The sequence below is a fragment of the Carassius auratus genome, chromosome 7, assembly GCF_003368295.1.
Source record: "Carassius auratus strain Wakin chromosome 7, ASM336829v1, whole genome shotgun sequence".
NCBI lineage: Eukaryota > Metazoa > Chordata > Actinopteri > Cypriniformes > Cyprinidae > Carassius > Carassius auratus.
Genome location: NC_039249.1, coordinates 10,379,347 through 10,392,387, shown reverse-complemented (window position 1 = coordinate 10,392,387; position 13,041 = coordinate 10,379,347). Strand labels below are relative to the sequence as shown.

The window sequence follows — 13,041 nt, the reverse complement described above, 5'->3', positions numbered from 1 at the left end:
TGACAACCAGCTGACTGCTATGGATTTAAAATAGGTGCCCAAGCAGATCCCGGGCCTGTTAGAATCCCTGACTGTCTTCCTCTTAATAAATAGCAATGCCTGTATCATCTCTATACATGCTATGGTTACTACACACAATAGTTATTTTTTTATATTTAAAACAAATAGAGACAAGTCTGTTACAAGGAAGATGAAAGACCCATTTTCAATAAAAAAAACAGTCTTATGGAAAAATTTAAAATATTATTTAAGAATACAACATTAAGAGACTGAGTGTGCAATTATTTACTTATTTAAAAAAAAAGAAAATGAAATCATTCTTACTTTAAACTGATGACAAGTAAATGAGTACAACAGTGTATGCTGTCATAATTCTAGTTTATTGCAGTAAGCATGCGATGCCAAACAGTGTTCATGCAGAAGCTGGTGTAGGAGAGTACACTTTACCAGTCGCAAGGTTTTTGCAATATACACACATTAACAAAGCATGCATATATTCATTAGAAGGTGGTAAAACATTACGACCAGCTCACATCCTGTCTCCTGCAACAGAAATTATTCTTGTTTCATACATGAATTATAAAAATTATGCACTTCCAAAAGTACTGGAGTAAGCTTTTCACTCAGTAGGGGATATCCTTTTATAGAATCAAAGGGGAAAAAGGGAAAATAATAAAATACGTTTTCTAAATATAATAGGATACAGACAAGAGAGGTTGTGTTATTGTTATATTGTCCAGTTTAAACAATAAGGTTGACGATATCTAGCGAGGAAGTGGACAGAAAGAGCATTCTGTTATCCAATGAAAATTTTGGAGCGTATCGTTTATATTCTTAGAGGAGACTTGAGCTGAAAGAGCAAGTATGAGAAGGAGGTAAGTCATTTGCTTACGAACCAAGAACCACATTTAAGAACCACAATTCATTATAGAAGCTTCTTCTTGAAAACCTGTGATAACTATCTGCTGCAGACACCTGTCGTTATTAACGGATGCTACGGACATCATGGAAATCTGTCAACTGCACATCTGCAAGCCAAAGATCTTAATACCGTTAACATTGGGAGTACCAGCTACTACTTTCTCTCTGGCATAAGAAACATCTTATTTCAGGTAACGAACAGTTCCTTTAACTCCAGAATAAGATCTAAAACTGAGGTCATCTTGTCCTTTCCCCTCATTCCTACAGGCAAAGTTAAACAGACACTATTGACAAGAAGCAATGCAGATGTGTGTGACAACATATGGGAAGATGCTACACATCATCAGAAAAATCAAGTAAAATCAAGAACAACAGCACCTTCTAGTGAAATAAGCCACACTTCACTACCATGCTCCCTCTAGAGGAAAGGTCCTGTAAGTATCCCTCCAGTAGCTCAGGTTCGGCAGTCATTTTTTCCCCCAGCTTGTTTTCTAGGACATTCCTTTATCGGCTATGTAATTTACCCAGGTAGGCGATCTTAATCTGTGCCACCTACTTATTATACAGACAGCTATTTCAAACACAAACATTATAACAGACTCTCATTTGAACAGGTAACGCAAGGTAGCTTTAAGATTAACTCCCAAAATAGAATGTCTTTTCATCTGACAAACAAAAACCAAATATGGTAAGTGGTATGTCTATAACTAAGCTGCTGCTCAAGAATTGTTGTCCATCTAGGTAACAAAAGCGTATGTTTATGATAAGAATGCTTTGTTGGTTTACGGCGGAGCAGTGTATAACAGTCAAGCACTGCTTGATAAGGGTTTCCAGTGTCACTGAGCCCAAATGAGAGTCTTGCGAATAAACTTTTGGCCAGTGTCTCAGGTCCAGTCACAGAGCTTTTGGGGATGCGCTCAAGCAGTGGCTAACACTGAACAAACGTAACAACTAGCACTGGGGATGCGACGAGGGCGGCGGTGAGCTGGGCGTTAACGGCGAGTAAACTCGAGGAAGCCTGGGGGCAAGGGTTAAATCAAATTAACAACAAAAAAAAGGCACATGGAGGGGGCGCCAGGTGAAGTCGACGATGCTGACTCACAATCACTCACCTTTGTCACACACTTTTATCAGCCACCCTTTTGAACTTGTTTTAACACTCATTTTATGCAGACTTTCAATCATTAACCAGCAATCCCACACATTCATTTGCTTACGGACATTGTATCACCACACTCTCTCCGAAGCTAAACCAGCACATTAGTTATTAAAGCACCAAGCACCCATCCATTACCGAGACACATTAACCACAGAAGCAGTAAACGGTCACCCCCGCCGCCCCCCCTTTTTGGCAGTGACAGAGAGTAGCATAACACTGGTGTTTAGAGAACCAATTGGCTATGGCAGTGGTAAGGAGAAGTGAGGAATCTACAAGAGGGGTGGGGTGGTGGCGAGGAGAAATAGAGTGGATACACGGTCAGGCGCAAACGCTATTGGGGAGGACGACAGGTAGAAAGGGGGCGAGGCACAGTGCGTTTACCTGTATGGAGAGAGACTTTCCCGTACACTGCGCGACGCTAACTTTCTTCCCCCCAAACCAGCGCTGCATATGGTGTCCACAGTTCCACAGGGACCTAGTTCAGTTGGAACAGTCACATCAGACAGCGTTTGTTTTTGGGGGTAAAAAAAAAAAGAAGATGCATGCACAATGGAAGCAGAAGTGAGCGAAGCCTTGTGGGAGAGATCTTGAATTTACAATTGAAGCCCAATCACTTAGAAATAAAGGAAATACAAAAATGGTTTACAGTGTGAGTGCCTCCTGACACTCACACATAAACATGTTTTACAATATGCTTGCATCATAAAAGCATGTCAAGGATAGTCATCATTGTAGCACACTCCAGTTAAAGAAGCTGCATGGGGACTATGGGTGGTTAAAAAGTACCAAAAGCTGGGTTGAAGATTTTGCTGCTCCTGGGGAAGGGGTTCAGTATGATGTGTGCAGCTGGGGGGTATAGAGTGGGGTTGCCCCTAGACTTACCCCATCCATAGAGAGGGGTGAGATTGGGATCAGTCTCTAGTCCTTTAGCTTCTTTTCATGGCTCCGATTCATACGAATCTGGGCGTTTCACAAAGGAAAAACAATCATGAAACATCAAAAAGCAAGAACAGCCAAAGCTCCAAGCAAAAGCTCTTGAGTTCCCTCTTTAAATGATCAGGCAGGCTCTTTATTTGAAGGCTTTTATAGTCGTAAAGATCATGTACAGATCTTTAAAGTCTTCTCTTCTGAGAACACTTGCGGCAAGAACAGTTACCGTGATATGAGCTACATACATGAATGTCGATGCAAAACGTTTTCTAAGGTCACATTCACATTCACACACTGGCATCCTCAGCACATAGGTGTGAACAGGGGCATGGTAAATGAATGAAATACTGTCACTAAATGAGAGGTAGATGCAAAGAGAGATGGAGAGAGATGCAGTGAGGGTCATCTATGGAGTTGCAGCAGCGAAATGAGCAGGAAGACTGAAAGAAACTGATAGGAATCTCCCAATTCATTTAATCCCAAATCACAGCACCACAAGAATATACAGCACTTTCGTGTAGCCTTAATCCAGTTTCACTTTATAAGACTACAGATAAAAAATAGCAAAACTTTAATACATTTCTCCACTTAGGCATAAGAATCGTAGGCCACTCATAATTTTGGCTATTTGTCTAGAAAAAAATGAGAATTTTGGCTATAAACAGTCACTGCGAAAAAGCCACAAGAAAGAACATGTTCTCTCTCTTGCAGCTGTAAACAAAAGTTAAAAATTAAAAGAAGTATGTATCTTTATATGGATAATTGAGTCCCTTATCACTGTTTATAAAAACATGATAGCATTAATAAAAGACACGTTACAAAAACAGATTCTACAATGCATCCTGGCAGTTAAGTTGGCGAGCTCAAAGACGCTCCCGTAAGACAGATCCCAGCAAAAGCTGACTAGCTACACCTTCCTCTGATTGGTTGCTTCCCATACATCACCATATCTATGGAAGTAGCTACATTAAAGTCGAAGGGGAGAGAAGTCACAGTGTCTTTCAGCTTTCAGGATGGGTGGACAGGGATGGAAGGGTGGGGTTAAAGGTCATCACTAATGTTTCTCCCATCTGAGGTGTAAGGGATGCATATGTATTTGCGTGTGGATCGAGGTCGCTTCCCTGTGCACATGTACACGTGTGCGTTCCTGTCGTGACAACCAATGGAAAGCATACACGCTACACCACAGTCCCAGAGAAAAACAAGAAACACACACACACACAAAAGACACATAAAATACTGTCCAACCCTGGTCCTACACTTCACACACCTTTGGAGTAAACATACATTCAACTCATTTCAACATTTTTGAAATGCATCGAAATCTAATGTCTTAATAACTATATGTATACGTAAACTGGTTAAGTTCATATAACTATAATCAAGCAGTATTTAAAAATATCAAGTCCAGTATTCATTCATAGACTACAAACACTTAGGAATATAAAAGTTAAAAAGCATCGTGGCTAGTGCCTAATCTCCCCTTCAAAACTAATTGGCAATAGATTGAAGGTTTCTTTAAAGAGACAATGTGTTACATTGGTTACGTCTGCAGGAATGAGAGCATGCAGTTTCCCTTTTCAGCCCTGACTACACTGGGTGTGTGTGAGATCAGAACCAAGGTTAGAGACTCCAGTCTGTAGTTAAAACCGACACAGCCACCGTCTTAAACCCAAGCACGCACACATCATAAACATACACCTGTGGCTTCTTTCTAACACGCACACACAAACACGCAGCACAAGGAAAGGAGAGGCAGAGAGGACGTGGAGCACACTATCGGAAGGGTGTTTCAGGGGTGTGTAGGGCGAGTTCGGGGCGGCGGAGGAGGGGCTCCTTGTGCGACGGCGGAATCGGCGGTGGCTCATACACGCGGGGTGTTGCCATGGCGATGGCGGCAGCGGCAGGCACGGGGGTGGCGGGCATCACTGGCCTGAGGGAGTCGAGCGTCGCCTGAGTAGGCACACCAGGCAGAGTCTGCAGTGCGGACATCGCTGCGAGGTGGTTGGCATGCGGATACGCATACTGGTACTGTGGATACTGCTGCAGCTGCTGGTACTGCTGGTAGTATTCCGCGTAGTATCTGGGAAAAATGGAGGAGAGGAAACACACATGCACATCCACGCAGACAGGGAACGAGAGACAGAAATCACACAGACGTGCGTATAAAGACATATACACACACACACACACACACACACCATTGGACAGGGAGAGAGAGACAAACACAGAAACACATTTACACGCGAACACACATACACACATCACCGCTACTGTAAATCGGTACTTCAACAGCCAGCATTTGAAAATTGATAAACTTCTGCTGTATCTATTGTGTATCCTTTACTGCAGTCAACTCACCTGGCTACAGCTTCATCCTCCTGTGCAGCGGCTTCCTCTCGACCCGCAGGCGTAGGCAACAAGGCTCTGCGCTTGGCCCTCTGGTACATAAATGGTTTCATAACAGGGTCTGGCAGCAGCGGGGCAGATCTTCTTAGCGGACTCCGGTCCCTCTCTCCAGACTTTGAGCTAGCCTGTTGCTGTTCAGCTAGAACTTGCTGTCCTTGTGCAAAGTAGTGTGCCCTTGCTGCCTCAAAGATAGCTGCTTGGTCAGCTGCCCCAAAACCCCCGTAAACCGGCGAAGTGGTGTAGAGAGTTGGTGCTACTGTATAAGCTTGGTTGACCGCAGCAGCGGACGGTACCTCCATGCCGTGCGCTGCAGCTAGGAACACTGGATTTCCTAGATGAGACGTGTAAACTTGTGGACCGTATGCAGCAGCGGCAGCTGCGACTGCGCCGTTTGTCATCTGCCCGTAGAGAGCTGGGTTAACGGAGCCGTACATCTGTGCGGCAGCTGCAGCTGCACTAGAGTTGAGTGCCTGATTTGCAACTGCCCCACTGTAGAGCTGATTGGAAACCGTCCCGTACAATTGACTAGCTAGTGCACCGTACACAGCTGGCGCCACTGCAGTCCCTCCTTCCGCCCTTGCTCCAGCAGCTGTAAGTCCAGTCAAAGCAGCATACGTGGGGTCAAAGGTTGAGGTGTTGTACACGGAATTGTGGACACTCTGTTGAACCTGCAGTGGAAGGCCGGCTGCTGCAGCGGCGGCGGCGGCTAACACGGCCGCTTGGCTCTGGTACTGCTCTAGGGTGGGTTTACCAGCTGGGCATTCACCTGCATAATGACCCTGTTTACCACAGCTGACACATGGGATTTTCCCAGTTGGAGTCTGCTTACTTGGCTGAACTTTGGACAGCTCCACGGAGAGTGGTCTCCCTTTGAAGGAGGTCCCATGCAAAGCCTCAATTGCCTGCAGTGCATCCTCCTTGTTCTCCATGTGTACAAAGGCATAACCTTTACAAAAAACAACTTAATTATCATGGGGCACTGGTAGTAAATGTTAGAATAGTGCAGAGTGGCCAACCATGCCCTGGAGAGCTAACTTGTTTCGACACATCTGCCTGTTATTTTCCAGTAACCCTGAATACTTTTAAATAGCTGGTTTCTGAATATGTTTGGTTTTACTGATGCATAGATCCGATACTCTATAGTCTCCATATCGGCTCTGATACTGACGGATCTGGATCGGTCAAACGAAACCGCTCAGATGTTGTATACTATTCTGTGTTATTGTTAAGTCCCACAAAGGGCACAAAAATATTAGAAAGCCATAAAGCTTTGGTGCACTATATTTCAAGTGATCTGAAGCCGTTCCATTTAAATCTGGTAAAAGAAAATCTGTCTTTCGTTTGTGCTTTGAACTTTCCCATGCAGAACGCTGCAACTCCGTGTTGCTTTAAGTAAATCATTCTGTGCGCACTGGATGTGCATTTGTGCTGCCCTGTACTTTTGAGCAATGAAAGATTATTAATAGTCCTTCTTGTTCTGTTATATCTATTATATATTGCTGCCTTCATTACTGTGCTATACATTTAAAACAAATGTCTTAATTTTTATAGTATATTTATATATAAATATAATTACTTGTTTTTCATGAATGTTTTTAACAACAACAGATGTAGTCCTACACTTACTAACTTTTATTTGTTCCCCAATAATGTTGTTTGACTAAATGTTTAGATTTTATAAAATTATTGTACGCTCAGAATTTTTCTAGAGTATCTTTTGCTGAATTATTTTGAATAACTTTTGCTGTATCTTTTTGCGGAATTATCCTCTAACTTAGTTTACAATAGTATTTCAATCATAGATTGTGATTTTATATATTTTTCCATTTGTTATTTTTCATAAAATTGAAGCCGTCTATATTTAGCAGATTGTGTTTAACACACAAAAGTAAAGAAATTGTACATTGATTTTAAAAAAAATACCGCGCTTGTATCGGATTTATAGATATTCAGTATTTTCGGGTATCGGATAGAGTTGTTTCTCAGAAAATCCCTTTGTTTGATTAGAGATAAACTCCAGGAGCAGGGCTGGCTACTTTTATGTTAAGTTTCAGAAGCGACTTCATACTCTCTTACCTTTCACCTTATCGCACTCCAAAACTTTGCCAAAGGTCTGAAAGAGCTCCCGAAGATCTTCTGTGGTGCACATACTACTCAGATTACCCACAAACACCTTCGTCGAGTGGAGCGGGCGTCCTCGGGACTCCTCGACCACAAGGTTGCGTCCTTTGAACTCTCGGCCATTGAGCTCCCGGATGGCACGCTCAGCAGAGCCCTCTCCTTGCAAGTGTACAAAAGCAAACTGTCTCAAGACGCTGCAGCTAACCACCTGGCCATACGCCTCAAAGATGGCTGACAGTTCTTCTTGCGTGGTGTCCAGGGCCAGATTCCCTACGAAGAGCTTAACCGTGTGGCCCTTATCCATAGCGCTGAAATGAGTGAAAGATGTGATTTTAATAACTGACATATAATGTCATATACATGTGCATACAATTTGAGAAGTGAAGGGTACACAATTCCAGGGGCGTATGCCATATTTGCGTACGGCAGAATCATGCAGTTAATCAGCCAGAGACTCACCGCTCCTTCAAAACAATCCAAATGTTGTGCATAGGCCAAAAGAGATTCCCAAAAAGTAAAATACTTGGAGTTTGTTGCATCTATTATCACATGTCTTAATACTGCAAAGCTTGCTTTGATAATCTGTATCGTAAAAAGCGCTATATTAATAATAGTGACTTCACTAGATTTGACTTATGCAATACGGTAAGACATATTATGTGTTTTATTTAATTAATAGTTTATCATACACTTTGATTAGGTAATGTGGGTTTCTCAATCAGACATGTTGTCTTTGTCCATGCATGGGACATTCTCCAGAGAGAATTAGGTAAACCCAAGGTTTTTGTGAAATGTTATCGTTATGCAAGTCTCCTACAAAAATGTGGCTGTACCATGGTACAAATATAGCATCAGATATTAAATATTATTCTATTGTCTTGTCTGAAGCATAGCGAATAGTGATATTTATCGTACTCGGGTGATTTGTACAGTACAGGGCACCATGATTTACAGACATTTATAACAAAATAACAACAGTACTGTTGCCTTGTACTTTTTCATTAGTTATCTCCCATTAATTGGGAAGAGAAATACATTTACACATGCAGGAATAAGGTAATTTTTAATTAAAATTGGGTCCCTAGTGAAAACAGCATATTGTTTGTGTGTTGTTTTAGGTGTGACCAACAAAAGAAAACCCTGAGGACACTGTGTTTTTCATAACTATATAACGATAACATACATATCACACTTCATTTAACTAAGACAACGTAAAAGAAAATTTTTCAGCACACGAAAATCTAAGTAAAACATCAAGGACACGTTAATTGAGCACAGTTCAAATGAATTAGCTGCGGTCGTCACAAAGCCATAGCAGTCTGGTGACGCAGTGCACGCAGAGTAAACACGTTCACTTCCTCAATGTAGAGCTCACGGAACCAACACGCACACAAACATCTCTTTAGATGATTACTGCTTAAAAGCAACCCTGAAAACGACGTAAACACGATTCAAACACCCGCTCGGACGAAATGTGTGAGAAACGCTGACTCGCAGCTCGCGCGTTTGGCTTCGACAACGAGACTAGCGCGTGTCGAGTGATTCACTCAAATGTTACACTTCTGACACCAGATGTTTACATAAAACACTCCGGACGCTTCCGTCATCGACACCATCAGTGTCTGCTATCTAGGTTTATATATATCCATCATATACATGTTCGTATTTGCTATTCATCCCCTCCAGCCGAAATCTCTAGATGACTCATTTTGTTGGGATTTTTTTGGGTGTCCCCGCGCTCGCGCCCCAAACCCTTCGCGTTTCTCTATAAATCACACCGCGTGCTCGTCTATAGTCTCGCTTTTCATCGGCCGTCGTTAACTACTGATCCTATATGATAAATTAAGGTATTACTTAAAACATAAACATATATAGAGAGGGAAATAATCTTCCATCTTACCTAAGCGGAGCGGGGTTTCAAAATGGTCGGTTCACTTCCGTTCTTTAGAATCGCTCTCATTCTTCAGCAGTGGGCACTGAACGCATGCTGATGCATTCACACACACATACACACACACACACACATACACACACACACTGAGACCGCGGACTGTGTGTGCATCTGCATTGCTTACACACCATGCATCATTTAGTTTTTTTCGTTTTAAACAGGAAATCTAACAAAACTTAACTGAAAGCATAGAGAGACCTTGCAGAAATGCTTTAAATGCGCCACAGATCTTCGGTTGTTTTCATTGTTTTATTTGCTATATATGCACAACCAATTCTAATTTTTAGAAAGTCAGATATAAATATGTGACACTAGACCACAAAACCAGTCAAATTAGGGTAAAATTCTTGAAATTGAGATTTATGCATCATCTGAAAGTTGAATAAATAAAATTTATATTGATGTGTGGTTTGTTAGGATGAGGCAATATTTGGTTCAGATACAACTGTTTAAAAATCTGGAATACAACTATACAAGGGTGCAAAAAAGCTAAATATTGAAAAAAACACCTTTAAAGTTGTCCAAATGAAGTTCTTGGTAATGCAAATTAATAAACAAAAATTAAGTGTTTATATATTTACAGTAGTAAATTTACAAAATATTTTTGTGGCGGCTTACGAAAAATAACCATGGTTTTATTATAGTAAAACTGGAGTAACCCATGTTTTTTTGGCGTGTTGACTACCATTTGTATAACCACAGATTTACTACAAATACCATGGTTAAACTATGGTTAATTTTCCAAAACCATGGTTAATTTGTGGTTACCATTGTGTTTTTTTGGTTTTATTTGTAGTAAAACCATGGTTAATTTGTGGTTACCATTGTGGTTTTTTGGTTTTATTTGTAGTAAAACCATGGTTAATTTTCGGGGCGGAGCCAGGCATTATAAATATTCAGGACCACTGTTCATAACATAATATTCATAAAACCACTGTTGTTATACTATGGTGCAGTACAGTTCATAGAATTAACCCAAATTACCCAAAATCAAAAATGTTGTCATGTTGTTCCAGACATGAGGGTGAGTATAGTTTGAAGAATGTTGTTAACCGAACGGGTGAAAGTAGCCATCGTCTTCCGCTGTATTATTTCCTACGGTGGAAGTCAAATACGGTAAACTGGCTGATTAAGAACATTCTTCAAAACATCTTCTTTTTAGTTCAATAGAATAAAGAAGATCATACAGCTTTAATGCTTAGCTAACAAATGTGACATTTTTGTTTTGTCAAAACTGATGCTTTTTAGTGGGATCTATCATATGATTTACATGTTACACCTTATAAATACAATACAGTACGACATTATTTGATGTCCAAAAAAAACTTTTTGTTAGAGGGAATACAATTAAACAAGTGCTAAATTTATTTTATTCATTACAACTGATACAAAAATGACACTTTAGGTTACTGCTGAAGAGCTTGTTTACAAGAATGAGAAATTCAGAATATTATTGTTATTATGTAATAGCATGCGCTTTGTGAATAATTTATAATATTGTATTTTTTATTTTAATTCAGTTTTATATTATCTATTTAAAAAAGACAGAATCTCTGTGATAATAGCATTTACATATTTACACATGGTTTGATCAGAACATGGCTCAGAATCTCATTCAGTTCAATCTGAACGTACATTGATGACAGGCACGTTCTGGGTCTCTCATCATTTATTCATGTCCATCTGCGGTCCCTGATGTGTTGGAAGGCCTCCTCCTCACCCCATCACAGATCAGCAGTGTCCCAGCGACGGGCCGATCTCTCTCCTCCCACAGTCACACCATCACAGGCACAGATCAGTTTGGGGTTTTGAAGCAAGCCGGCGGAGCGGCGATGACTCCACAGACCAGCCTGAGACAGCGGGTGTTAAGCAAACCATCACACGGTCCACTGAAGGACATTAAACAGCAGGGAGACCGCTCTGGACGGACTGAGTGATTTCAAACAGCTTTACTCAAACACTTTAACAAGAAGGGCGTGTTTCCCTCGCCCCAAATCATCCTCTCCAGAAACCACCACTGTAGACCGATCAATCACATCCCACACCTGGTCATGTGACACGTGACATCATAACATTCCATAAAAAATATTGATAATACTATTATTTGGTGAAGAATTAAAGCAGCATGTAACTCAGATATATATATTCTGATTTTAATTCATCTAAAAAAAATTGGGGTGTTTTTGCCTTTTTTATTATAATTTTTTAATACACATTAAGCTTTTATTCATTTTATCATAGTAATAGTTATTTTAGTACTTAAAGTCAAACTAAATGAAAATGAGAAACGTGCATGTGCCTTTAATAAATTAAGTCAATTTATTTTTAGATTTTAAAAATCATTAAAAAATTATTTTTAATGGTTTTGTATAGTTTAGTTATAGTTCTACACAACTACAATATATAAATGCCGTTTTCTGCCACGGCCTAAAAAAATAAAATAGGTAATTGTGACTTTTCATCACCCAAATCTGACTTCCCAGAACTAATCCCTCGATTGCGAGTTATAAACTCAAGCCAGCTCACAGTTCTGATATTCTCTTACAGTTGTGAGTTAACATCTTGCCATTTTGACTTTATAATTTTAATCACAGATTTCAAAGAAAAAAAAAGTCAGAATTGTGAGATAAGTAACCTTATTTTTTTCTCATTTAGCAAAAACTCCACATGTGTGCAAAGAGCACCACTAGCATTTCTCTGCTCTGATCTCTGCTACAGAAAAACTAATGCAGTGTGCCTTTTTTGTGTGTGATATATTGACACGCTTAAGCAAAACAGACACTATTTTTAGAATCGACACCCAGAATGAACAAGCAGGAGGTGGTTAAGAGCTCAGAAAAGTGCTTGACTCAGCGGGTCTTTACTGCTTTAACACAGCTGTCACGTGACATCTGCTCACGAACTGCAGCTGCGCAATCACTCCAGTGACATGGACAGCTTTAAGAGCTGAAGAGAGTAGACATTTATGTCTTTATTAGACACAATACCATTTTAATCACACTTTTGCAGTTCAATTAAATCTACAACGTAACAAATGCCTCTGCTAATATTGAATGTAGTCTTTCTAATAATTAAATATATATGTCTATTGAATGGAATTGTTATAATATATACTATATAATAACAATAGATAATAACACTGAAAAGTACCCAAAATACTACCCACTCTTATTTTCGATGTTTCTCATATTAAGTATATGTATTAATTTGCTCATAAGCTGCATGCATAATAATCATTTCATGCAAGCTTCTTAAATGCAGACATTAAAAACTATAATGATGTCCAGTAATATTCCTGAATATGTTTGACACTTTTTATAAGTTTATGAATGGATTTCTATAAATTTATAAATATATAGTAAGTGCAAGACTAAAACAGCATGTAAAAATGATAACTGTGCAAATCATCAATGTTAACACGTTATGTTAATTTTGCTGGTCATTATGATTGTCTGAATGACGCTGCAAGTTACCCTACTGATATCCTTCTTAAACAATTTTAACACTCTCAAATATATATATATATATATATATATATGTGTGTGTGTGT

The 13,041-nt window shown here is 39.9% G+C and overlaps 1 protein-coding gene across 2 annotated transcripts; it reads right to left on the bottom strand.

The window, feature by feature from the left end:
- Positions 1–359: 359 nt before the first annotated feature.
- Positions 360–9,569, bottom strand: LOC113105870 (RNA-binding protein 14-like). Of its 2 annotated transcripts, XM_026267233.1 has the most exons (4): positions 9,441–9,569; positions 7,496–7,848; positions 5,372–6,365; positions 4,787–5,093 (listed from the first exon to the last, which is right to left on the bottom strand). In XM_026267233.1, exons 2-4 carry the CDS (start codon positions 7,842–7,844, stop codon positions 4,787–4,789), a joined length of 1,650 nt encoding a protein of 549 aa, XP_026123018.1. In that variant the 5' UTR covers positions 7,845–7,848; positions 9,441–9,569. The 2 variants fall into 2 exon arrangements, with proteins under 2 accessions (XP_026123017.1, XP_026123018.1); XM_026267232.1 differs by lacking the exon at positions 9,441–9,569 and having other exon boundaries at positions 360–5,093; positions 7,496–7,844.
- Between the last annotated feature and the right edge of the window lie 3,472 nt (positions 9,570–13,041).

Bases quoted from the DNA above. Each gene is read 5' to 3' on its own strand.
- LOC113105870 (XM_026267233.1), bottom strand. From the start codon at position 7,844: ATGGATAAGGGCCACACGGTTAAGCTCTTCGTAGGGAATCTGGCCCTG. The intron at 6,366-7,495 runs GTAAGAGAGTAT...TTTTTTGTAAAG, and splicing joins GGAGTGCGATAAGGTGAAAG to GTTATGCCTTTGTACACATG. The intron at 5,094-5,371 runs GTGAGTTGACTG...CATTTTTCCCAG, and splicing joins GAGGATGAAGCTGTAGCCAG to ATACTACGCGGAATACTACC.